Source organism: Kryptolebias marmoratus, linkage group LG1 (genome assembly GCF_001649575.2).
Source record: "Kryptolebias marmoratus isolate JLee-2015 linkage group LG1, ASM164957v2, whole genome shotgun sequence".
NCBI lineage: Eukaryota > Metazoa > Chordata > Actinopteri > Cyprinodontiformes > Rivulidae > Kryptolebias > Kryptolebias marmoratus.
In genome coordinates this window covers 17603454-17630421 of record NC_051430.1, presented here as the reverse complement: position 1 = coordinate 17630421, position 26968 = coordinate 17603454, and the positions used below count along the sequence as shown (strand labels likewise).

The 26968-nt window shown below is 39.9% G+C and overlaps 2 protein-coding genes across 2 annotated transcripts; one reads left to right on the top strand and one right to left on the bottom strand.

The window, feature by feature from the left end:
* Window positions 1–816: 816 nt before the first annotated feature.
* LOC108234607 (leucyl/cystinyl aminopeptidase) lies at window positions 817–12804 on the top strand. The gene is made up of 22 exons (XM_017413945.3): window positions 817–1265; window positions 3417–3511; window positions 3829–4031; window positions 5441–5552; window positions 5694–5924; window positions 6024–6214; window positions 6427–6565; window positions 6884–7018; window positions 7098–7218; window positions 7349–7500; window positions 7608–7721; window positions 7799–7930; window positions 8055–8189; window positions 8805–8959; window positions 9035–9123; window positions 9205–9388; window positions 9490–9646; window positions 9846–10030; window positions 10183–10344; window positions 10696–10836; window positions 10945–11026; window positions 11103–12804. Exons 1-22 carry the CDS (start codon window positions 1238–1240, stop codon window positions 11232–11234), a joined length of 3075 nt encoding a protein of 1024 aa, XP_017269434.1. The 5' UTR covers window positions 817–1237; the 3' UTR covers window positions 11235–12804.
* A 7602-nt stretch (window positions 12805–20406) lies between these two features.
* On the bottom strand, window positions 20407–24243 carry slc14a2 (solute carrier family 14 member 2). The gene is made up of 10 exons (XM_017413729.3): window positions 23932–24243; window positions 23368–23439; window positions 23077–23266; window positions 22636–22825; window positions 22391–22519; window positions 21956–22148; window positions 21697–21844; window positions 21456–21590; window positions 21249–21298; window positions 20407–21150 (listed from the first exon to the last, which is right to left on the bottom strand). Exons 1-10 carry the CDS (start codon window positions 24007–24009, stop codon window positions 20743–20745), a joined length of 1593 nt encoding a protein of 530 aa, XP_017269218.2. The 5' UTR covers window positions 24010–24243; the 3' UTR covers window positions 20407–20742.
* Between the last annotated feature and the right edge of the window lie 2725 nt (window positions 24244–26968).

Below are 26968 nucleotides of genomic sequence, written 5' to 3'. Positions count from 1 at the left end.
ACACTAAACACATTTATGTATTTTAGACACAGAAATATAACCCGATGTTCCTCCTTGCTACTTCAAAGCATGGACCTTTCAAAACACATCCACCAGCTGTGCCAACACCTAGGTGCTTAATTGAAATGCCAATCAGGTAACCACTATAATGATACAGCATCTGCCTGGGAGTGGATTCGGCACACAAGGAGGTGCTTCCCATGTTGCTTTGCAAAAGGATGTAACCTGTGATGTTGATGATGAAATTTATGGCAAGCTCCAGCTAGGCAAAGAGATGAATCCTAGTACACTCCCACCCTGCATGTAAGTGTGGTGGGTTTAGTTTTTTGTTTGTTTGGTTGGTTTGTTTTTACAGTATTTCTCTACTCAGATGTTTGCCAAGCTTACAACAGTAAGAAAACTGGAATATATTTTGTTTGGACATCCAGAATGACTGACATGAAATCAAAATTTCATCAGTCTGCAGCATTGTAGGGTTGCTTGGTGAATCTATTTGTCTGCTTTTCCTGTAAACATCACCTATACTTATCATGAAGAGAATAAAAGTGCTTTAAATTTAGCACATCAGTGTGTTTTTTTTTTAAAGGGGGAAGTATCAGATTTCTGCAATCTGGAAGTATGATTGTGCCCATTGTATGTGGCGTTTTGAAAACCGTGGGGGGGATGGGGTTCAATTTTGTTTTTAAAAATTGTGCCCTGGAAAAAAGCTGTTAACATAACACACGGTCTATGGCGCTGACGTGCGTGCGCACGTCAGGCGTTCTGGCCCCGCCTCTTTTCGGCCCCATCCAATCAGAAACCAGCAGCGCTCTCCCATCTACGACGCTGTCAACAACTGTTCTGGTGGAGCGAGCGGAGGAAAAGTATCATTGGATTCAGCCACATTTTGTGCAGCACGTTGAACCAATTAGTTTTTTATTTTGGCCTCGGGGTTTAAATTTTGAGTGTGTCCTCCTAACGAGCAGCTATGGGCGAAAAAGTTTTGGTAAGCGGCTAATATTGGCTGAATGTTGCTCTGTCAGATAGTCAGAAGTTGGCTAGTTCCGAGCTAGCTTCTGCGTAGTTAGCTGACGGGCAGTACAAGTAGGGACAGACGGCTATTTACTGTGAGCCTCTGATAGCCTGCGGAGGATTGTGGGCAAGAACCAAAAACATCACGCCTCTGCTGAACGTCCTTGAACGATCAGGGGCTTCCTCGTTTCTTCGGACGCGAAGGAGTCTTTGAGAGACATTAAAGATGGATCTGTTTGACGACAACAGCTCAGGTAAGGACGGGGAGACCGAGCTAACAGCAGCAGGCCAGCTAGTGTCTGTCCAACACAGTCCTGCAGGGACACGAGAAATGTCCTTTTAACCACTCTGTCTTCGTCTGCAAGCAAGGCCACATTAGGCTCAAGTTGTTACAAAAACAATAAATTATACGTCTGTGTTTAGCTTGAACTGGAGGTGTTTTTTCCTGTCAGGAGTGAAAGTAAAACAAGCAGCATTCATTCATGTTTCAGCAAATGTTTACACAGTTCGAGCCTGGTAGTTTGTTTCTGCACATACTTTAGATTGCTGCAAAGAGTTTATAGGCTACAAGTAGTCAGCTTATTTTCTAATAATGTCAGGGAGCTGGGCTTTTAATTCAAGCTTTAATTGCAGGCTGAAAAAACAACACCCAAATCACAGCAGTCTGACTTCCCTTTTCTGTGTGTGTGTGAGCGTTCTTGGTCATGACTTTGTGCTTTTGTAGTATGAGGCCAAACTTGAATTTTGCAATCACATTCTGATCTGATAACCACTTGTAAACACTCGCTCTTCCTAAACCAGGGGCAGGCAACCCTATCCTGCATGTTTTACTTGTTCCTCTGCTCCAACACACCTGATTTGAATCAATGGGTGATTAACAGGCTTCTGCAGAACATGAAGAGGTCATTTAACCACTGAATCAGGTGTGTTGGAGCAGGGAAACGAGTAAAACTTGCAGGATAGTGGCCCTCGAGGACCAGCGTTGCCTATCCCTGTCCTAAACCCCTGCAGGAAATTACAGACCAGCACCCATGTAGTTGTACTTTGCAGCCTTATACCCTGTGTGTGTTTTGTGTTTACACTTGTGCTGAATAAATGGACACACCTGCCATTGTCAAACAAATGTTTAACCGTGAGTTGCTCAGACATTATGAAAGTTTAATAAATGTTTTGAGTAAACAGAAAGAGCGAAGCCTGAAGATAACATGCTTTATTGCAGTCGTTCCAACAATATTGGTTCGTCATATTTTTGCTCGTTGGCCAACATAATCACAACCATTTTCATCCAAACGGGTCATTTGCTTCCATAACCTGTCTATGACCATGATCGCAACAATAAACCCCATACGTTAGAAGTGGCAGTCTGAGTTACAAAGTATTTATTTTTATTATAACCTTTTCTGGACATTACACAGCACCTAACTATAGGCTCGTTGCCTATTAATAGACATTCATACCACGGCAGTGTGGTTCAGACAGGGAGGCAGCGGCGTGCTGCAGTCATGGCAGAAACCCTGCACAGAGCAGACAAAGACTCACGTAGTTCACACCATTCACATTTCTTGGCTGTTTATATGTTTTGAGGAAGTTTAAACTGTGTTTGCTGTCATTATTGTTAGGTGAACCATACGTCTTCAGTGGGTGTTTACTGTCGCTTCCTCTCTGTCCACTTTTTGTTCAAATCCATGAAATGTTGAAACAGATTGTGCAGTACCCATCACTCGTAAAAGCATGTATGGACTGTGAAACAGTGTTTTACGACTTAAGTTATTGAATTAGGAAGCTAAACAGGCCTCTGATTGTTTCCTGAAACTGACGTGGGTTCAGTGAAACAGGACTTTATTCTTGTTCTTTTGCTGAATTTGCATGTAAGTCGCAGGAAGTGGTGGTTTTTCTATACTGCAGTAGCACATGACAAGACCGGAAGGTTATTTATTTAATTATTTTTTGCATAGACCTTTTCTTAGTCTCGGAGGACTTCCTCAGCTGCTTGATTTTGTCATAGTTAAATAAACTCACTAACTAGCTACTAGAAAGAAAGAGGATCATTTCAGTGATTACCAGTTTAGTCCGATGAGTACTGAAATATTTCACACCGAGTGGAGAAACCAGTTTTTTTTTTAAGGTCATGGTGCCATATAATGAAAACTAAGACGTGTGTGAACAGGATATTGCAAAAACACATACGGTGTTTACTGTTTTCTTAAATGTTTTGTTTTTTTCCACTTTCTGTGATCACAACAAACGGGTGTCTAGTTGTCGCTACATTTTGAAGGAAAAATAAAAACAACGCTGCGCGTATGCTAACATTTGCGACTCCAGCGTAATTATTGTTTGTCTTCTGTTAGTGTATATACCCATTTTCTGAATGAACTCACTGATTTTGTTTTCTCTGTGCACCGCAGAGCGAGCTAACCTGCCGAGGAACATGATCGAGAACAGCATGTTCGAAGAAGAGCCAGATGTTGTGGATTTAGCCAAAGACTCCACCACATTTCCAGTACGCCCATTTCAGTAGCTGTTAATATAAAACCATTAAAGTAATACAAGTAGAGTATATATCATTTTAAGAATATAGGTGTTGATAGAAAAGTATGAAACTACAGACAAGTTTAAAACACATAATTTCTGTTTGGATTTTGATTTTAATGAATTAAGACCAAAATATCTCCGGATTCTATTAGACAGACATACAAGTTACCCTGCACTGATTAAACTGACTGGAAAGGCAATCTGTTTTTAAACATTGTGTGTCAAACACTGCAGGTTCAATCTGTAGAAGAACTGAGTGTTTTGGATATTTCCCTCTCTCTTTAGACGTTTTCTCCTCTTGACCCTGATGAGGTGGCCTACGAGCCTCGTAGCTCCCGGTTACTAGTGCGTGGCCTGGGAGAGAACGACCTGGACGATGAAGAGGAGGACTGCGAGTCTTCAGCTCGTCTTCTGGGCATGTCTTTTATGAATCGCAGCTCTGCTCAAAGGTCCAGCTCCTCCCCTTACGCTAGACAGTCTCCACCGAGGTAAAAACCATCTGGATCGGTCTGCACTTGTAGTTTTGCATCATTTTTTGGGGTCACATTTCTAAGCATTCTGGGATTTGTTGTTTTTAGATCTTACAAAAATGATTAGTTAAAGGTTTGGGCATTGTTTCTAGCTTTGTAGAATGATTAAAACTGACTGAAAGCACTTTGAGCAGCTTTAAACTCATTAATCTATTTGATTTTTTTACGATCTTAGCTCTCACAGCTTCCTGGAGAATTATACACTAACCTGTAGTGATAATGAGATGCATCTTGAAATATTCCCAGAAACTGCTGGGACGTTCAAAGTTCAAATAGAAATCTTGTGGTTACAGTTACAATGTTCGATAAGAAAAAAGTAAGCTGTAGTGATCGATAATATATAAGGTAGTGTAACAAATGTTTTATTCAGTAATCATTACAACATCTGAACTTTTAAATAAAATATCAGCAATTATGATGCTGTTCAAATGAAGTTTTAGCTGTGTTTCTAACCAATTGAAATGGAGATCAAACGTAATCCCAAAAAAGACGAGGAGGACACAAATTGAATGCACATAATAAAAATTTAAAGTTTTGTTTTGATTTAAATGAATAAATGAGATTTTTACACAGAGACCCTTCAGCTTCATCTAATGAATCACTTCTGGTTGGGAAGTGTTTTCTGAGAATGTTTCATCGACATAAATTATTAACTAGAAGAAGAAATATGATGCAGAAGTTGAAGCCAAAACAGCGTGAGCGCCCCCTGCAGGATCGTTGTAGATTAAATTTAACAACATGTAAACAAATGAGTTATTTCTGATTAAAAAATAAAATTACACATCAGGGAATCTTTTCCAGGACTTAACTTCTAATAATTCACAAAGTTCCTGCTGATGTATTTTTAGATGTTCATTTTTTCACTTTTTTGTTTGTTTGTTTTTTGTCTAAAGTATTTTTCATTTACCAAAATATAAAACTAGTTGCCTACCTTTAAATAAACTGATATTTAACAACCTTTAGAAGAACTTGTGTACTTAAAAATAAGATATAGAAGAGCTTTCTCGCTTAAAAAAACTGTGGGCTACAGTAAGCTAGTTGTAGCAGCTGCTGCTCTTCACTTTCCTTCATGGTAATAAATGAAGTATGCACATGTACGGCCTACTGCTGATTATTTTTAAAAAGGGACTGAGGTGTAATGGTCTGTCTCTACTCAAAACAATCGATTTCCTCCCACATGATCCAGATACGTTTCAGTGAATATAGGTGTTGGTGTGTAAAGAGCAAATTTGTACCAAGATAATTTTATTTTCCCGCCTCTTGTTTCTTACGGCACCACTCTCTACAGTAATTATGTGTTACTGCTCTTCAGCATATATGTGTGGTTTACCTAAAGTAATTTAAAACTCTTGTTTTTTTTGATTCAGCTCATGTTTTCGACCCTCAGCCCGGACCATGGTTGTGTGTTTGTTAGTCCTGGTGATCGTTGTCTCCATGACCATGGTTCTGTGCTTCTTACCTGGTTGCACTTTTACCAAGGTGAGGAAAACTATTTATTTCAGTTTTGGTGGAATTTGCAGTGAATATATGAAACTATTTATTTTTTTAAAACATATCACTACCTGTCAAGACAGATTTCTTTGTTTGTTAGTTTTACTCCCACCTTCGGTCCTTCTACAGGCAGGTTGTCCGAAGCCAACCCAGGGAGACGATGATAAGGATGTGTTTCCATGGACACAGTTCAGACTGCCTCACAGCATACACCCCCTCAGCTATGAGCTCACCTTGACCCCTGACCTCGACAACATGACCTTCGCTGGCAGAACTGCCATCAGCATGACTGTGCTTCACAACACAAAGCGAATTGTCCTGCATGCTGCTAATCTCAACATTTCCAAAGCTACGTTCAAGGTCTGATTAAAAAGGGGTTTATGTGTTAGTCAGTATAACAGTTCAGGTTTTTGCCTTTGTTGTCTGTTTCGTTGCTGACAGACATATCGTCTCTTCCAGCTGGGCGATGGGCCGGCCCGTGATGTGACTGTGCTGGAGCACAAAACCAGGCAGCAGATAGCCGTCAAATTCGAAGAGGAGCTGAAAACAAACCAACGCTGCGTTTTGACCCTGGATTACTCTGCTAACCTTTCAAACACCTATGATGGTTTCTACAACAGCTCATACACTGATAAGGATGGAAAGAAAAGGTGCACTTGACTAATGGTTGTGCTGTAACTCCAGGTGAAAGATTTGTTAAAGAAAATAAACTTGAGTCAACTCCTCATGACAGACATTAACATAGAACGGCTGTACTAATAGCAACAAAAAAAGACTAAGCGTGTTTGTTGAGTCTTCTGTCGATTTTTAAAGCTTTTGTTTGTTCTTCAGCTTTAGTAATATCTCTGTCTTTTGTCTTTAGGGTCCTTGCAGCAACACAGTTTGAGCCGCTGTCAGCCAGAAAGGCCTTCCCTTGTTTTGACGAGCCAAATTTCAAATCCACTTTCCTGATAAAAATTAACAGAAAGCCAGACTACATGAGTCTGTCCAACATGCCTAAGGTAACATAAAATTACATTTGTACTCCTAAGGTTACAAAAGTTGAAACTTTCTAATTGTTATTGTTAATTTTTTCCCTATGGGTTTATATGGAAGTGCTACTACTTAAACCAAAAACGTTTTGTTTTGTCTATAAAGGAGAAACAATATCTTCTTAAGTCCAAGCACAGCATATCTATGTTTGCGCAGATGTTTAATAGACTTTTCAGCTCCTAATGCAGGAGTCTTGATGTTAGCTTGCAGTTCTTTAGTCCACATTAACATTAGTTTCCTAACAACCTCAGCTCATCAGGATCTCACTCTTCTGTTGTGTGTTTCAGGCCAAAACTACAAATCTGTCCAAGGGACTCGTCCAGGACGAGTTTGAAAAGACCGATGTCAACATGACCACATATCTAGTGGCCTTCATTGTTGCCGACTTCACTTCTATCAGCAAAAATCTTTCAGGAATCAATGTAGGTGTACAGATGACCCCTTTGTGCTGTCTAGATGTTTGTGTGTAGCATTTATCATATCAGCCTCTGTGGGTTTTAGGTGTCTGTGTATTCTGTGCCAGAGAAGAAAGAGTACACTGAGTATGCTTTGGAAACTGCTTCCAAGCTGCTGGACTTTTACAACAATTTCTTTGAAATTAAATACCCCTTAAAGAAACTGGGTGAGAAAACACACACTTCTGCTGTTCCACTGATTGTGTTCAGATAGTATTTTGTACATCTCTAATCAACATTCTTGTTTCTGCTTTTACACATCTGTTTGTTTTTTGTTTTGTTTTGCTTTTTTGTCAGACTTGGTAGCGATCCCGGATTTCTTGGCAGGAGCCATGGAGAACTGGGGGCTCATCACTTTTCGGGAGACCACCCTGCTCGTCGGCAAAGAATCCTCCCCTCTGGATAAACAAATAGTCGCTTCCGTCATAGCACATGAGCTCGCACATCAGGTGATTTTTTTAAATGTGCTCATTTTTTTCCCCTCGAGGTTCTGTGAAAGGAGCGGAGATGGTGAACACGTTGTTTGTACTGATCCGTCTCTGGTGCTGTATTGCAGTGGTTTGGAAACCTGGTAACTATGAGCTGGTGGAACGACCTGTGGCTCAACGAAGGCTTTGCGACCTACATGCAGTACATGTCACTGGAGACAGTTTTGCCCGACCTTGACATCGTAAGTTTAAAAACTGAAACCCTTTAACCCCAGAAACATGCTTTGCAGTAAGTCGTGTTTGTGTGTTTGTTTTGCAGGGTAATTTATTCCTAGATATGCGGTTCAGAGCCATGGACAAAGATGCACTTAACTCCTCCCATGCTGTTTCGACAGAAGTTAATACGCCTGAGCAAGTGGAAGAGATGTTTGACTCTGTCTCCTATGAAAAGGTACATTTATGAAAGTAATATACAGTATGAGCATTTGCTTTTCACTAAACGTCAACATCTAAGTGAGAAACGTTTGTACTGGACTTCACACACTGATTTAAATCTGTGTGTTTTTGCCTTTCAGGGAGCTTCTATTCTCCTGATGCTGAATGCTTTCTTGCCAGGGGATCAGCAGTTCAGAAAGGGAATCATCAATTACCTAACTCTGTACAGAGAATCAAATACAGAGACTGTGAACCTTTGGAACAGCCTCACACAGGTATCTATACGAGTTTAAATATGCCTGTATTTGTTTTTGTGCTATAATCACTGAGTGCATGATCGTGATCATCAAACTATTTTTAACCTTACCTTTTCTTGCAGCCTGAAAGCATCAAAAGTTCTAATACTGCCCCTGTTTTATAGATGTACCTAAATGTTGTAATTTTCTTGGCCTAGAACATAAATACTGTAGCATACTTGTTAAAAATAAGTTTTGAACTCTGCAGCTTCAGCTGAAGTGTAATCTGGAAGCGTAAAACCCTCCTCCTGCTTCCAGTTCTACCCATTGATTACTTTCCAGCTGAGAATTATAATTTTTAACTCTTTCAGCAAATTAAATGAGTTAGAAGACTTTTGTATTGACTGAATTATGTGTTTTTACAGTTCATATGCAGTTTGGATTGAATGATTCATTTTATTGTTACCACAAATCTTCATAAAATACCTCTACCTCTCAATTCAAATTCAATTCAAAAATACTTTATTAATCCCAAAGGGAAATTAAATAAAGAAAAAAATTGATAAATTGATAAAGGAAAAAAATTACAAATAATAAACATGACATTATTTTGTACAGAGAGACAGTATTTTTTTCTTTTGTCTGCACGTAAAGTTCACCACACAGCCCCAGAATATATCAAAGATGATGAGTTCATGGACATCCCAGAAAGGCTTCCCGCTGGTCACCGTCAGCCGTAAGGGGGATCAGGTGACCCTCTCACAGGAGCCCTTCCTGCTCACCTCTGACAACACAGCACATAGTTCCAGGTAGGTTTCAGTACGACACACACACATCTGAGAAACACAACACACAACCCTAACTGTGCTGTGCACTCTGCTTAGCTTGTGGAATATACCAGTCACGTATGTGAGCGACAGCTGTAGTTTGACCCTTGAGTGCAGACAGGTGTTCACTCTGGAGTCCAAGACAGGTAAAATACAAAACATGAACAATCATAATGAAAAGCATCAAGGATGCTGTGTGAAACTGCACATTTTTGTTTGTGTGTAAGGAACTCTGAATGTGTCAGAAAGTGTGAAGTGGCTGAAGTTCAACTACAGGAGCACAGGTTTCTACATCGTCGACTACGGAGAGAAGGGCTGGGAAGCTCTTATTGGTGCTTTGTCCTCGAATGTCAGTGTTCTGACACCTGAAGATCGAGCTTCACTCATACACGACATCTTTGCTCTCTCCAGGTATGAGAACAGCCTGAACAGTATTCTGTTTATTACTGTTTGGTGATATAAAATGAGGGGAACATGTTTCCCACCTTTCCCTTGCTCTGTTTGGCCAATAGACTGGGGCGTGTTTCCTTCCATCAAGTCATCAACCTCTTGCAGTACATGTCCAGTGAAACTGAGGCTTCTCCTGTGACAGAAGCTCTGCTGCAGCTCAACAACATCTACAGGCTGCTGGATAAAAGACAGGAGTTTAACCTTGTAGCTCGCATGACGGTACTCTTCAAATATTATCAATACATTTCAGAAAATAAAAATGTGCGAAATGAAATGTCTACATTACTTAATGTAATATTCAGTAATGTAACACATATCAAGTCAGATGATGAGGTTAAGTCTTGTTCAGACAAGTTTTCTGTGTGCTAATGTGTTCATGACTTTTATTCATGTGTCTGATTTGTTTTTAATGTGACAGGCTTACATTAAGAGGAATTTCGGTTCTCTGATGAAATCACAAACGTGGGAAGAGAAGCAGAGTGTGTCCGAACAGAAGATGCGCTCAGCTCTTCTCCTGACGGCCTGTAATCTGAAGGAAGACAACTGCACTCAACAAGCCAAAGCCACGTTCAGACAATATGTCGACTCCAACGGCACCTTTAGGTAACCGGTTTTGGTCTGGGTCATGGTGGGAACTGGATGAATAGAAACAATTTTTAAGTCAAAGGCTAATGAGACGTAAGTGAATGAGCTGGAGCAATTGTAACCAGAACATTTAAACTTTTTTCTTTTTTTTTAAATCTTTACATTTGTAGGATTCCAGGCGATCTGCAGACAGTCGTGTTCACAGTGGCTGCTCAGTCAGATGAAGACTGGTCCACTTTGTTCGGCTTGTACACAAATGCCATCTATGATGCAGAAAAACGAAAAATGCTCCAGGGCCTCGCATCAACTCGGGACGCACACCATGTTGCATGGTGAGTGTTTAAACGTGTCCCTGTTGAGCTCAGTAATTCATAACTATAACCCACGCTGGTCCTGGGTGTAGCAGGCAGCTCACCGATCTAAGATTCCCAACTTCTACAAACTGAGCATCTGTTTACAAGTCCTATAAATTTTGTTTCAGATTTAAATTTCTAAATAATCAGGCTTCAGTTGACTAATTCTAAGCCGTGCTCTTTGTTCTTAAATGTCACTTATATAATCCTAATACCATAGTTTATACATGTTATGTGTTTATTATCATCTGGCTGTATTGTGGCTTCAGTTAAGATGGTACCTGTCACACTGAGTGAGCAGCATTTAAACTTTTATTATGATCTGTTCAGGATCCTCAAGGAAAGTCTGAAAGGGAAACTCATTCAGACACAAGAGTTCCCTCTGATCATCCGAACGGTGTGTCAGAACTTTGCCGGCTATTTGTTTGCCTGGGATTTTATACAAGTGAACTGGGACCGCCTCATAGAGAAGTAAGCAATAGCCTCCCTGGAGATTTATTTCAGTATTACTGAATTACCTGAAAATGAAAGTATGTATTTAGGTGCCATCTGAGTTTTCTTTTATGCCTCTGGTTGTAGGTTTCCTCTCGGCTCTTACGCCATCCAGAGCATCATCAAATCTGCTACCTCCCAGTTCTCCACTCAGGCGCACCTCGATCAGGTATGTTTCAGGGGTTTTGCAGGTTGTACGCTCGTTTCGGGGCAGTGGTACACATTTTTTTTTGTGCGTTGTGCAGGTGCAGACCTTCTTCTCCAGTCTGAAGGAGCGCGGCTCTCAGATGAGGAGCGTCCAAGAAGCTTTGGAAACCATTAGGCTGAACCAACGCTGGATGGATGAGAACTTGCCTACGCTGAAACAGTGGCTCTAGTTAAGGCACTTGAAGCTGCCTTCACCTCAATAACAATCAAACTGAGTGTGTATTCAGGACAGGAGCAGTGTTTGCACTATTGTTGGACTCTATCCCTTAACTCCCATTATCCAGTCCAGACTGGAGCAGGAATCGGCGGTGAAGGTTGTGCTCTAGCTGGGTGGAAAGGGGTGTTCGAGTTTTTTGCGTCGAGTCCTGTCATTTGTACTTGATAGCTCAGGGTGGCTCTGAATGTGCGTCTGGCGTCGCAACACACACTCGTGTTTTATGCTGTCGACCAAACCTCTTTGGTTTTCATCTAAACCTAATGCCTGAGCAGACAATCACGCTTTAAACAAACTCCTCCAGTCCTCCCAGATCTCAGGCACCAGACCACGAGAAACTGTAAAAAAATGGCTACTTTTTAAATCAGAAGTATGATGAATGTAAATGCTACTGTCTTTGTGAGAACAGCCATTCATAGGTGCAGCTTTTAGGGTTTCTTCAGCAATGCTGAACAAAGATTACCGCTGCTTGAAAAACCCTTAGTGTTAAATTAACTGTGAGTCAAGTCATTGTTGCTCCGTACTAACCATTCATGCAAGCTGAAGCATTTGCTCCATTTGTTATGGTTGGGCTGGATTAGATCATTATTCTATACCAAACACGTGTTGGCATTTGTTGAATGTATTAGATAACCTTCCCACTGTGTAACAGTAGAAATTGTACAGAACAACTTAAAAAAAAAAAAGAAAACTGTGCAGGTTTAAACCAACAACCAATGTGTCTTAGGTGAGAACAGGCAGGGTCTCTTTTTGTCCCCCCCCCCACCCATGCAGCCATAAACCCTGATCAACATGCTTTATTTGGTGGCTTTTTTTATTGTTCTGCAGTGAATTCACTGTATGAACTCCCACCTTCTCACCACACGCTTGTAAAGTTGTAATTATAATGTAAATAAGGTCAACCCTGTGTTTTTGAAAGTACTGTTTTAAAGACACTGACTTTTAACAGTTCAAGATTTCCTTTTTGCTGTGCGTGTACATAGTGTAAAGAGGGGACAAATTTAATAATTATGAGTTTAGTTCGAAGCTCCTTTATCATTTTTTCGATTTGAACAAGCCAGAAGGAGGTCCTTTGCTGATTTATGTTATGTTACATTGTAAAGGGCTAATGTGCTCGTCGATTCGTACGTGTTCATAATTTGTTAGCTTTGGTCAAAAGGTAAGGTTTTTTTTTCTCACATTAGCCAGCCAGATCACTCCTCAAAATCTTTACGTGTAAGTCATATGTTTGCTTTAGGATGTGAGGATCCAAAGTGGTACTTTTTAGGATGACTTTCCTTTTACGTTGATTAGGTGTTTTCTTCGGTTTTAAGATTGTGAGTCATGCTTTTTCTATGTGTCATGGATGTGAAAACAGTTTTTGTACAGAGTGATGCGTGCCACTTACTTTTGGTACCTTCAGAGAAGACTTTGTTCTGCGCAAAACTGCTAAAAGATGATAGTTGTCAGTCAGAATGTATTCTGCAGGTCAGGGATAATGTGTTTGATAAAAGCACAATGACTTTGGGGAGGGGGACAAAAAAAAAGAACAGTCGGTACCATTCAAGTCTGTTTATAAATCAATATTTCCCCTCAATCAATCGTATTCTCACAGATTTTAATGAAAAAATCTACAGTTCTTATATTGTTCCACCTCAGCTTGGTTCATCCAGTTTTATTTATTTTTTCCTGTAGGTATGGTTTGTTTAGATATGTCTCTTATGGCAGGACATGTTGGGAGATCCATGTGTGCATTAAACACGTCCGATTGTCTTTGTTTTTGCACTGACATGCTGTAGATGCTTTTAAAATAATGCCTATTTACATGCAAACAAATATAAAAATGTTTTTTTTGTTTGTTTTTGAGAAGCATTGGGGTTTTTATTAGAAATTTGTCTTTTTTATTATCCTTTTTTGCTCACTGTTCACCTAGTTTAAAGTTTGTTTCTTGTCACTGACTGACAAAAGTTGAACTTTCTGTGTTTTACCAGCTTTAATGATTCAAAACCACCAAAAGATGATCAACGCTGACACTCCAAATAAAATTAAGCTGCGCCCAAATCCTCTCTGGCATTATTTATGTGGTGACAATGAAATGGGTGTATTTATTTATTTATTTTTAACATACCAGCTACAGTTAATTGTCAAATGTTATAAAATATGCTGCCTAGGCAAATATGAAAAAAATAAATATTTTATGGTCCACCATACATCAGCATCCTTGTGCTCTGCCATCCTTTGGATCAGGTTATGCAGTGCCACATTTACTTCTGTTCAGGCAGTTTTCCACCTGGATCTTGGATTGATAAGACTCCTGCTTTTTATTAAATTTGTTAATTTTATGATTAAAACAAATTACAACCACATCCTCAGAATCCAGCTGCATCTCAAATCACACAGCCAGATGGATGCTGTGAAAACAACCGAAACGTTTCTATAAAGTTTCTGCGTCTTCTTCTGGTTTTTAGCTGTTCTCCACCACCAGAGGGCGTTCTAGCTCCTCTGGAAACCTTTGCTGTGTCTTTTCGTGTTCCTAAAGTTTGAGATAAAGTTTGTTTGTGCATCATAAATAAGCAAATTAATGTTAATGAATAATTTTCACCCCTTGGGTTGAAATCATCAGACAGAAATCATTTAACTCACAGTCTCTGGTTCTTTTAGAGCAGGGGTGTCAAACGCGAGGCCTCAAGGGCTGCTGTCCTGGTAAGGTTTTTCCTGCTCCAACACACCTGATTGAAATGGTTTAATCACCTTTTCACCAAATCATCAAGTTCTCCAGAAGCACGTCCACAACTCAGGACTTAAAAGCAGGTGTTTTATTTTTCATTGAGGTGAGATTCAGTGCAGACTACCAGGTGTAGAGAGCCAGACGCACCAAAAACATTCTTCAAACTTGCATAAAGTCACAAGGTTTTTAGGTGTAATAATGCGTATGTCCCATTAAAGGCAATTTTGCGCACATTTTATTCATGACTGTTTCCAGCTTTGTTTCTCATCGTGTCTCTTATGATGGTCTGTTTTACAGGTTCGTTGTCTGCTTCTCATTCTGCATTTTATGTCAGAGTATAAATGAAACATTTTGCATCAAACCGATAATTGTCACATCAGAGTCATTCGGTGACGGCTCACACTTCAGTTTATTCTCATACACAAACACATGTACACACCCGTCATAAGATGACCTGTAAAGTGAAGAAAATTAGCGATAGAGATAATGATTTAGTGATGAAGTAACAAAATTAATTGGATGCAAACCGTTTCTTTAGTGCTGATAAAAGTTTGTGTAAATTAGACTGAATCCTAGTATTGGTTGGTGTTTTTCAATTCCGTCATTTTGAATCTGAGAACTGATAAATGATCCGTTTATTAATTTCTATTATTATCACAAAACGTAATTGGCTCCCCTCATTCAAAGTGTGCCAAAATTTAAACATCTCTGCTTTTGTGCTACAGCAGCAAAATGTCACTGAGAAGTTCTGTTTTACAGACTGCGAGACAAAAATGCTGACCGGCAGGTGTTGATGCATTTGTTAGAGCAGAAAGAGCTGACTGATGTGAATGCAGATAACCTTTCTAAAAATCTGGTTTAAAATATTACATAAAAAAGAAACACATGCATGCTGCATCTGCTCAAGCCGTAAAAACTTAAGCAGAGCTTTTCAGTAGTTTTTTATAAATCACACTAACCTTCATTGTTCCACTGAATTCACTGATTCTTCCATCAGATTTCCAGCTGAGAGCCTACCTGAAGCTAAAGATTGAAAACAGTTTTCAGTTCCATTAAAACTTTAAATAACACTGCATGATTTAATGTATCTAAAACCTCAGCTATTAAAGGCCTAGCATTCCTTGGAGGAACGCATATCGTCCGCCACCTTTCATGCCAGAGTTTTAAACTAAAATCATCTTATGTTGCGCAATAACACAGACGTTCATTCTGGTTACATCTTGAAAATTACGTTATGGGTGATGTTGCAAGGTGTATCTGGAGTGTGTGTTGTGAATGACAGACTTCAGTCTTTGTGGGTCCAAATACTCAGAATCATCTGAAATTTGTCTAAGTACAGCCTTCTGATTGGTCAAAGAGGCTAAATGCAAATCAGTAACTTGAAAGCAGTGTTTGTACCCCTTGAACTTTTCTCCAACCTGCCATGTTGCAGCCACAAACTTCAATGGATTTTACTGAGATTTTGTGTGATAGACCAACATAAAGTGGTTCATCATTGTGAAGTAGAAGGAAATTTTTTTTCACAAATAAAAAAACTGGAAAGTGTTGTGTGTATTTATATCCTCTTATATTTATATACTCTAATACCCCAAACTAAAATCCAGAGCAACCGGCTGCTGTCAGGAGTCACTACAGAGTCCATCTGTGTGTAATTTAAAATAGCTATGAATCCATCTGTTCTGTGAAGGCCTCAGAGGTTTGTTACAGAAGATTAGTGATCAATCAGCTTCATGAAGACCAAGGACCACAACAGGCAGGTCATGGAAAGTTGTTGACAATTTTTTTATTGGTCTTCATGAAGCTGAATGATGACTAATGTTCTGTAACAAACCTCTGAGGCATTCACAGAACACCTGGATTTATACTGAGATTAAATAACACACAGGTGGACTCTGTGTACCAATTAGATGACTTCAGCAGACAGTGGTTGTTCTGGATTTTAGTTTGGGGGCTGAACACAAACGCACTCCACCCTTTTCAGAGTTTTATTTGTAAAATAAGGTTGAAAACCATCATTACAAAAAAAAATACTAGTAAAATACTTTTTACACACTTTCTTCAGGCCCTGTATGTCCATGTGTTACGAATCAATTCTCTGTCGGGTTCTTGGTTGGTGCGACTCTTGATCAGTCCTCCCGTCAGACTCACACAGTGACCTCAGTCTTAAGGTGCAGTGAAACGTGTTTCCTGCTGCTTCTTTTCTGCTGATACGATCTCCCATAATCCATCTGTCAGTCATTGTCTTTGCACTTTCGGTGGCAAACCTGGACGTACACCAACCATCTGAACAATGTGGTTGGTCTGAAAGGTCACGATGACTTTGACACAGTTGTTCGGGTCACGGTCACCTGCCTCAGCAGCTTCAACCATCAGATTAACCTGGGAGATGTAGCATGACTGATGACCGATACTGAAAAACTAAAAATACTGAATCGCACTGATTAGATTAACTCTTGTTAGACCAGCTGCAAACATGCAAATGTGAGTGTTTGCTGCTTTAGGGGTGTACAACTTTAGGATCAGATTGGTGTCTGTCTGTGCGCATGTATGTGTCTGATAAATATGTCATGAACCGCTGGATGAATCTTAATGAAAGTGTCAGAAAGTCATCTTTGGACGGTCATCTACAGCTGACCACCTATTGGAGTCAACTCGATTCAAGATGGCCGCCCCAGCTAAGAAACCTTAACAAGCGCAAAAAATGGCTTAGAGTCATTCACAACACATACACCACATTCATCTTGCAACATCACACATAACAAAGTTTTCTAGACATAACCAAAACGGTCATCTGTATCATTTCTCAACATATAATGATCTTAGTTTAAAACTCTGACATGAAAGGTTGTGGGTGATATGCATTCCTTCAAGGAATGCTATGTCTTTCATTTTAATATGCATTTTCAATTTTATTCCATTGTATTTCATATTCCAAGAAGCTGTTTCTGTAATTTTCTGTAAATGTTTTTGGCAACTCATCGTAATTAATAATAATAATTTAGGTAAAGTACAAAACATGAACAATCATAATGAAAAGCATCAAGGATGCTGTGTGAAACTGCACATTTTTGTTTGTGTGTAAGGAACTCTGAATGTGTCAGAAAGTGTGAAGTGGCTGAAGTTCAACTACAGGAGCACAGGTTTCTACATCGTCGACTACGGAGAGAAGGGCTGGGAAGCTCTTATTGGTGCTTTGTCCTCGAATGTCAGTGTTCTGACACCTGAAGATCGAGCTTCACTCATACACGACATCTTTGCTCTCTCCAGGTATGAGAACAGCCTGAACAGTATTCTGTTTATTACTGTTTGGTGATATAAAATGAGGGGAACATGTTTCCCACCTTTCCCTTGCTCTGTTTGGCCAATAGACTGGGGCGTGTTTCCTTCCATCAAGTCATCAACCTCTTGCAGTACATGTCCAGTGAAACTGAGGCTTCTCCTGTGACAGAAGCTCTGCTGCAGCTCAACAACATCTACAGGCTGCTGGATAAAAGACAGGAGTTTAACCTTGTAGCTCGCATGACGGTACTCTTCAAATATAAACACATATATGTACCTGCAGTCAGACTTCAGGAAGCTACACTCCCATGAACCAAATGCTAAATACATTTCAGAAAATAAAAATGTGCGATATGAAATGTCTACATTACTTAATGTAATATTCAGTAATGTAATACATATCAAGTCAGATGATGAGGTTAAGTCTTGTTCAGACAAGTTTTCTGTGTGCTAAATCAGTGCTCAGCTCTTCTCATGACAGCCTGTAATCTAAAAGAAGATAACTGCACTCAACAGTATCTCTCATGTTAAATGACCTCTCCTTTTACTTTACGCTGAATGCTTGCTTGCCTGCAACGCTACATAATGTTCTTTTTAAAAATCTGAGACAGGCTCCTTTTAGTGCAATGTCATCACAGAGGTGCTTGTGCAACTAAAGAGCTCACAGCACAAAACAGACCGTCCCAATTATTGTAATTAATGTCAGACTGAGCCAGCTGTCTGTTGTGTATTATATTTACAGCCAGCTAATTTCTGTAAAATGCGGTAGAGAAGATTGTAAAATTGCTGCTTCCATTGTTACCCAACTCAGTGAAAACAATGTTAACACCCTGCAGCAGATATCGTTTATTAGGGAGAGTTAAAACACACAACCAGCGTCCAAAACATGGGTTCGATTTTTCAGATTCGTCACCTTAAATGTTCCACAAACTTCCAATGAAACTCCATTCATTTTGTAACACACTTGTTTCACTTTTTTAAAAAAAAAGTATATTTATTTGAAGAAGTGCATTATAAATTACTGACTGAACACAGTTTTGCACGCTGGCTGTGCATCAAATCCTGTTTCTAAGTGAGAAACACATTCATGATGCCCTGAACAAAGTCACAATCCCAACTGTGATGTTTCTAATTAACAGAAGAATCAAATTTATCACCGTAGCTCCTATAACCTACTTTTGACGGCAACCTAGTTACTAATCATTTAATCAAGGTTGTTAAAAGCTTCCTGAAGTCTCTTCTGGAAACTTCTGGTTCAACATGTTTACAGTTATCTAATCGTCTGAAACTTATCTTCATTTTGCATCTCACATGTTTGGATTGAGGAAGGAAGCAGAAGAAGCTTCGAGTCACAGTTACATAATTCGATCCCACGAAAGCATCAACATGGAAAAAGATTTCATTACATAAAAGCAGCCACCTTTCTAAACCTTCAAGTAAAGTCAATAACTGGCCATGAAATAATTGTGGTGATTTCAGTTAAGATTTTTTTAGTAAAAATTACAAAACTTGTACTTTCTTTCAAATGTAAGTTATTCTGTTGTGTTCATCAATTTTGTAGTTGAAAAACAAAATCCCAAATTATAAACCAGACACGGAATAATTTGCTTCCTCCTTTTCAATAACTTAAACAAGTTATTAAAATATGTAAGGTTGTGTAAGCAGCACAAATGGTTTTCTGTCGGAGGCACATATCATGCTACGAAAATAGCAACGAGTACATTAATAATAAAACCCAGTAATTTTTTGGGAAAAAAATAATTATTTAAAAGTTTCAGGCAATGAACAATAAGATTTAGTTCCTTGTCCTTGCTTGACCAGCGCTGAGGTTTATGATAGTTTCTTCAGTAGATCCAGGTTTGCTAAGGTTACACAGATTTCTCCTTTGATTAAAGCCTGTGTCTCTTCAGGACACGGAGCCTCAAATCGCTTAAATCTGATTGGCCTAAATAGTTACATAACAGCACAAAGCAGTGAGCGAATGTTTCAGGCATATTATGCAACGAATACCTCTTAACAAAACCAGAAAAATGAAAACTAAACAACCTTACCTGACCTCTGTGCTTCACTAGAGCCTGCCTATCCCTTTAGGGTCACATTCATTTACATAATTTGTGCCATCAACAAGATGGGCGATCTTTCTGAGAGACAGTTTGTAATGTGGAGCAGCGTTACGAGACAGTCCTGCAACTCTTTGTCAGGAGTGTTGTAGGAAGATGAAAAATGTGGCTGCAGGTTTGCAACAATTAGAAAGTTGTGGCAAATCAAATTATGTAATGCTGGATTTAAAGTGTGGTGGAAATCTGGTAGGAAAGTTAACTCGTGTTTGGATATGACCGTTCGGTGCAGCTCAGAGTCAAGGTGAGAAGATCTGCACATGCTGGAGAAATCCGCTCAGTTCTGACGTGTGAAGTCCTTCGTGCTGCACATTTCCCTTCATTCATCCGCTGAAGTCAGGAAAACATTGTGCATATATCAGGGACTGAGGTACTGAGAGTGTTCCTTTCCCTGCTTGTCTTTTTTTCAGGTGCTTCAGACGTATTTTCACACAACTGACTTCTCAACAATGAAGTTGTTCTTTTCGTCATTTGCAGCGTAAAAATTTGGGTCGTTTATGGTTTTACTTTGACTTAAACACCTGCTCCAAATAGTCCAAAAAGATGGGTCAAGGGCCCTCACTTGGGGAAAAAACAAGTTAAGAAAAAGAATCAGTTTCAATTGTTATGTCAGTCTTAAGAATAAATGACTGAATAATTGTAATAAGACATTGTTTGTTTTATATTCAGTGAGTGGGTACTCAACTAACGCTACATATTTTGAGTCTTTTTGAAACTACTTCTCAATAGTTTCTTATTTCATATTTGTGGATGAAAGGACCGTTGAGTCTGTTCAAAAAGGCTGAGGTACTGATGTAAAGAGTTTTGGTTTTAATTAAAATAACATAAAAGGTGCATAATTCTCCAGCACCACAGCTTGCTGGTTGTCTTGGTTGTCATTGAGGGGTGATGTTGGGTCCTGAAGCCGGACCCCTGGAGAACAGCTGTAATACAGATGTGTGGTGCAGTTTAAGGTCTGAGGATTTTCAGCAGCTTTTTTTCTACTGTCCGTCATTTTTCATCAAGCTGATTCATTAATTTCACATGTTCATTTTTTATTATTTCATATTCAAATTTTAAGACACTTTAGGTAACAACAACAAATAAACAACAATTGACATGAGAAACTGCTTACAAAAAACAAACATAAAACAGGAAATATTTCACCAACTCATATAAACAAACTTCTTTACAAAACAAAATACAAATTGTTGATAAACCGTCACCTTAAACTGAATTCAGGTTAAAAAAAACAAGGAGCAAAAAAAGTATTTATAACTATATACAGTGTCACACACTAAAAATATTTACAGGTTTATTATTTACATCCTTCAAACATTTTAATTGGATTGGCAATATTTTTGATTTTCGGTATTGCAGTCTTAAAGATATTCAGCAATAGTGATTTCAGTGGTTTCGTTTCTCCTGTTTCGTTCTTCTTCAGTAGCCTGCACATCTGCTGCAGGTGCTCGCTCTTCTTCTTGTGTCTCGTTATTTCTACCTTCAGCTTTCCCCTCCTCCATCCTCTGCAGCTCCAGCCTCAGCCGTTCTTTCTCATTCAGGATGACTTCCTCCTCCACGGCTCTCTGCTGCTCCTCTCGCTCTTTCCTCTCCTTCTCGGCCTTGTCTGCTTTCTCCTGCTTCTTCAGTTTCCAGTAGAAGGCCAGGTTCTTCTCAGGGTAGGTGACCTTAGCCAGCGGCAGCTTGAGTATTCGTTTGGTGCCCGTGGTTAGGAGGAGGAAGGTGAGGGCAGAGAGGCAGAAAGGCCAGGTGCAGGCTGGAAGACCGAACTGTGGATAGATCAAAAGAATCACACTTGGTAACAATGTTTTTTCCTTTTATGTTAATAAATGCGTGTTTGGATTAAATTATAAGGGTGTATAATTACCCTGGACATGATGTTGGCAATGGCTGAGCCGAGATAAGCGCAGAAAAAAGCTGCAGACAAGAAGAAAAAAAAGTTGAGATTACAGATAACTGATACCTCCGCTGAGTTTCCCAAAGTTGCTCATAGTTGCATGACGTCCTACGCCTATCTCTTACAGGTTAGCTGCACTTTAAGATAAAGTTTTAATCTCTCTTGGTGTCCACTCACCACATGTGATGGCGAGCAGGTGCACCTGCCAGGTGAGAGCGTAGAACATTCCGCCGATGGCGATGCACGCCAACACACAGTTGTATCCCCACAGGCCAAAATAAATGTCTTCAAAAGGAGCTGCTAGAGCCAAACCTGAAGAAAAACAAAAAAACCTCAGTCATATTCCTCCTGAATACTGATCATGACTTTATTGGGACCATGAGGGGAAACGTGTCGGGCTTTATGGGCGTCCTCTCACCTGACACCATGCCCACAGTGGATCCCAGCACAGCATGAACGCAGGTGACAGGGGAGGAGATGAAGAGGGAGATGATGAACATTCCTCCTGTCCAGGGGTTGTCACAGCCGTAGACCTGCCCTATCCCTACAGGCACTGACCTGAATAGCTGAAAAAGTCAAAGATATTTATGAATGCAAGAGTCACGAGTGTGTTTCCAACAGCGCTAACCTGGAGCTGGCGCGCGCTTTGTTAAGGGAGATTATAGCCTCTTGCTGACCTTTGCTACGTCGATTTCAGCCCAGGTGATGTTGGGGAACTCGGAGCGCGGCTGGATGAGCACCTGGGGGAAGTGGTGGTTGTAGTGGCCGGTGGCGACCATGTGGAGGCACACCAGGATGTTGAAGGGCAGCGTGAACACTGGCAGGTCCCAGCGGCTGTTAATAGATGCCAGGGCGCTGGACACAATCGGGCTACAACACAACAGTACATTCGGTCATCATCTGTGTTAAATGGACTCCACACGTCGCTCACGCAATCATTTAATGACTTGTTGATGTCTTGCAGCTCCCTGTCTTATCATTTGCAAATTTAAAAGCTTTGCTTTCTTTGTAGCCGACCGAGCTGTTACATCGAAAACCGGAAACTTGGATCTACTCTTTTCATTTTTTTTCTACCCTGTTTTTTTCTTGTTCAATCGTTTCTGGCTGCTTACCACATCATGGACATGAAGACGTTCGGCAGCAGAAGCCACCAGTACCAGTTTCCTGCGTTGGAGAACACAGCCATCAGCAGACCCACCAGGATGCCGTTGTAGCCATACAACCCCGCAGCTATGGCACCCCTGGGGAAAAATCACTAAAACTGATCAGTTTCTATGCTTCAAAGCAAAGTTAAGCAGCTTGTTATTTAAAATGGTCTAAAACAGTGATTCAGTTCAGATGTAGTCTGGGTTTATACCTGTTTTGCTGCAGGATGAGGGCCGAAATGGTAGCGAAGAGTGTGCCCACGAAGCCATTGAGGGCCCACCAGTAGTTTTGCAAAATGAGGCCCCCGAAGATGATGAGCCCACTCAGAGGGTTGTTGACGAACATCACCTGGGACGCCCCTCGCAGAACCCAGTCCAGCAGCTGCAGCAAGAAGAACTGCTCTGGAAAACAAACAGGTGGTAAATGTTTGTGAGACCTGTGTATCCTTCATCGTTAAATATTGCTCAGTGTTTCAGCTCAATTAAACTTTATGACCCAGTTTGTCTGAGGGCCACTGTTTTAAGTTCCTGTTATGATTTAGCACTGATGTTTGACTAAGTTTATACATTAAATACTCACTGAGTCTCAATATATGATATTGCTTGATAGGACATGTATGTCATTTCCAGAGTATCACTGATGCACGACTTACTTTCCATCCATTTTCCAAACACCTCCATGTCTCCTGAGAAGTAGGACACTCCCTTGAGAAAGCAGGCCTTGGCGCTCTGCAGGGCTGTGAGTCCCGCAGGCCTCTCTTGGCCTCTCTCGTCCCTCTTGTCCTCCTGGGAGGGGCGGTGCTCAGATGGGAGGTCAGGGTGTGCCATCAGGGGCTGGAGCTCCTGGACAGGTCATCAGGATTGAAAGTTTAGTTCAAAAATGAAATAAACTGTGAGAATCTAAGAAAATAACAGGATGACATGTAGAGCGGGGACCAGCTTACGGTAAAGACGGGAGGTGGAGAGCTGGGTGAAGGAGAGGCAGGAGAGGAGGAGCTGATATTCTTGGGAATATCCTGAACAGAAGACAAGCAAAAACGTTAATCAGCAGCAGATTTCAGTCTGTCTCACTGCTTGTTACACTTCCTAAAAAATGACTGATGAAAACAGGTCATGCTATGGTATTTTAAACTTACAACTTGGATACATTTATGTTAAGTTGTCACACTCTTTCTCGTGTGATTAAAGGTTGCAGAATATTTTCCCTGAAGGGACAATAAATTTAAGCATTTTTATTGACTTCTGGAAAAGATAAAACATTTGCTTCTGTATTGAAAGGAAAACATATTTCAAAGAAGAGGAATTTGAAAACTCAAAGTCATGAAAATCAATTCTCTCAGACAAAGAAAGACTAACCCATCATCATTTCTCTTATCTTCTTTAAATGTTTGCTTTTTTCTATCAAACTCTCTGATCTATTTCATTACTATTTTCTACATTTTCTTTACTATTTTTCCTTCTTGCAGGACTTTGCAGGCTACAACAAGTGTCTGTAAAAGTGCTCTTACCTTTGTGCAGTCTGACCCGGTCATATGTTTGGAACCACTCTCAGGCCACATGGGCTGCCCGCTTCTTCTGATGCACATCACAGAAGCTCACAGGGAAGGCTTTTATACAACAAGACTCCACCTCTCCCCTCACACCCACCTCATGCGCTTATCGTTCTTAGGAATCCCTGGCACCTAGCAGAGGCAATCTTGACCTTATTGAATTATCTCCAGAGACAATCTGAAAACCTTGAGATGCTTTTGGTTTGTTTGCTTTTACTGCAGCGGGTGGACGGCTCAGCTGAGGTGAGGTCAGGCTTCGCCTCTCAGTTATGTAAGAGTGGGAGTGTTATGTAAGAGCGATTCTAGAAAAGTCAGAAATGCTGTTTTTAAAAAAAAAAAGTTAAGTAAGCACAATAAGAAATTCTGAAAACTGTTTTGACTGACTGGCCAAAAAAAGAGCCTCATTGACCGTATTGTCTCCTGCTTCAGTCAGCAGCTCCAAGTCACTGAAATAAAATTGATTTTTATTCTAGTTGCTCATAAAGAAGCTCAGCTGCATAGAAAATGTCAGTCGCCAACATTTCAGGCTTTCAGATTTAACTCCTCTACATAACAAGTACACTACTTTAATGAGGATTTTCCTCAAGTGTTTCTTAAGTAATTGAGACCGGACTTCTAAAATTCTGCCCCACAGTTTCGAGGCTGCTGCTGGCAGAAACGTTTGAATATCCTTGATGACGTTTTTATCACCCGTCACCGACAACACTATCAACCTTAGGCAGCACCAAAATGGCTGCACCTCGGTCAGTTTTACAGACATACTAAAATTTGTTGTGTTGGTAGCTGAGCGTCATCCTCAACACATTCTCTGAGAACAAACACGTCTTGCAAGATCTCACCATATTACATGAGATCATACAGAATGTCATTTTGTGAGGTTTGACTGAAATGTCTGTAACTGTTTCCTTCTCAGAAGAAGATGATTTTTGTTCAAATCCCTGACATGAAAGGCGGAGGGCCATATGCATTTCTTCAAGGAATGCTAGTCTTTTAATAATAAATAGCCATCAGGTGTCTGAGGTTAATCCAGCTTCTTTGCCCCGTCAGTCCTTCGATCCACTCCCATCCTGCTCCTGGTTTCTTTTTGAGCCTTAAAGCTACTCATTACAAAATATGAAATCCAACATAAAAAAAATTCTCCTGAAATATATCAAATGGTGGTGTTTGAAAGAGTTTTCCAGATATATTGATATGCAGTTCTGAAGTGCGGGTACACGCTCAATGTAAACAAAGCATTTAGCTGAATCAACAGAAAACAGATAGAAGCTTTAGTCGTGTGATTGACCTTCATTAGGCTGTCCGCAGTTTGTGTAGGTAAACCATCAGGAGGCGAGGCAGGTGAAGTGTCATGACCAAGGACACAATGTCTGAGACGGACGAAGCAGGGGTCCGAACTGGCAACCCTCTGGTTACAGGATGAACAGCTGCCTTTAGATTGTTTTAGAAACTTATTGGCACACTTTATGCAACAAATTTGAGCAGAAATATGAAGCAACACATCAAAATTGTCTGACTTCTCTATCCCGCACGGCTCTTCCATGTCGACCAGTCACCTCAGCTGCTTTTGTAGTTAAATAAACGTGTGAGGTAGGCAGCTCATACATTTTCAACTTAAGGGCATATCACTCATCAACATGTGCTTTTCTTAATTACTTTATGTTCTTTTCTTTGACAGGTCTTCATGAGTTTGTAATGAGTACATAGGACCTAAATTGAACTTCTTACAGTCAAAAACATCCAAAGACATTTCCAACTGTGTAGCCTAAATACAATGCGTTTTCTTTCATTAAAAAGAACTTGGTAAAAATTGTTGTTTAATGCCAAACACATCTTAATAACTTTTAGTCAGTTTTAATGATTTTTATGAAACTAAACTAAAACTAATATAAATAAATCTGAACACAAACCTTCTGTAAATAAATCAGTAAGGGTGTTTTGTGCACAGAGAATCGTTCAAAGTTCAAATTTCTGAAGCTGCAAACAAAGAAGAAGCTGTGTGGACTAATTGCCTCACTTTAACTTAAATGAAAGAAGAAATTAAAACATTTAAACAATTATTTAAAACACATTGCAGGTGAAACCATTTGAAACCTGATATCAGAAAAATCCCAGTGAAGGGATGGGTTATTCAAACAGCAAATAAATGAGTCACAGAAACCTCGAGTGAACTTGGTAGCAACTGAAAGCCTTTCAGGTGCTTCCTCCTTATTCAACAGATAAACTAAAACAGGTGAACAGAACAATCTGTCAGAGAGATGTTCTGATTAAAGGAGGAATGACGAACAAACAGGTCTGCTTCAAAATCATCAAACTTCTCCTCATATTTTCAAGAACGGTTTTTGTTTTAAACTTGCATCTGCTGGGCAACAAGCAGCAACCTTATACAAAATAATTTTTAAAAATGCTTTAAGTGTTATATCCTACTGAAGAGGAGAATTGTGGTCATGAACCTGAGAGGAGCAGATTGTGAGAAAACAATTTTTTTACAATTTGCTCCTTGTAACCCACAAACAGAGTTGGTACAAATATGAATCAGATTATGTAAGCATTTAATAAAAGCCACCATGAAACTTTATTTCATCTGTATCTCCAAAGCCATGCTAAAACATGCTTTTTGCAAATTTGCACAAATGCCGAACACATATAATCTAGTAGAAGAAACAGAAATGTATATTTTCTTCCAACATTTCCTTTATAAGCCTTGAAATTAAAAAAGCTTAAAGAAAACCTTGACCATTTGTTTGTTCTTTAATTTGCTCCTTAAGTCTTAATGTTGTGTGTTTGAACACATTTTCAGGTTTTCTGTGGCTGCAGATCATTCATTATATTTCACTTTAGATGCAAACTGATTCACAGACACTGAGAGGGCTGATGTGACGAGGGACTGGGATGAAATAGTTGGAAGAGTCCTTCAAGTGTTTTCAAAATTCACAACCAAAATATTACCATTTATTGCAAAAGAAAATGTTGCTAAATGTACCTCACTTAAGATAAA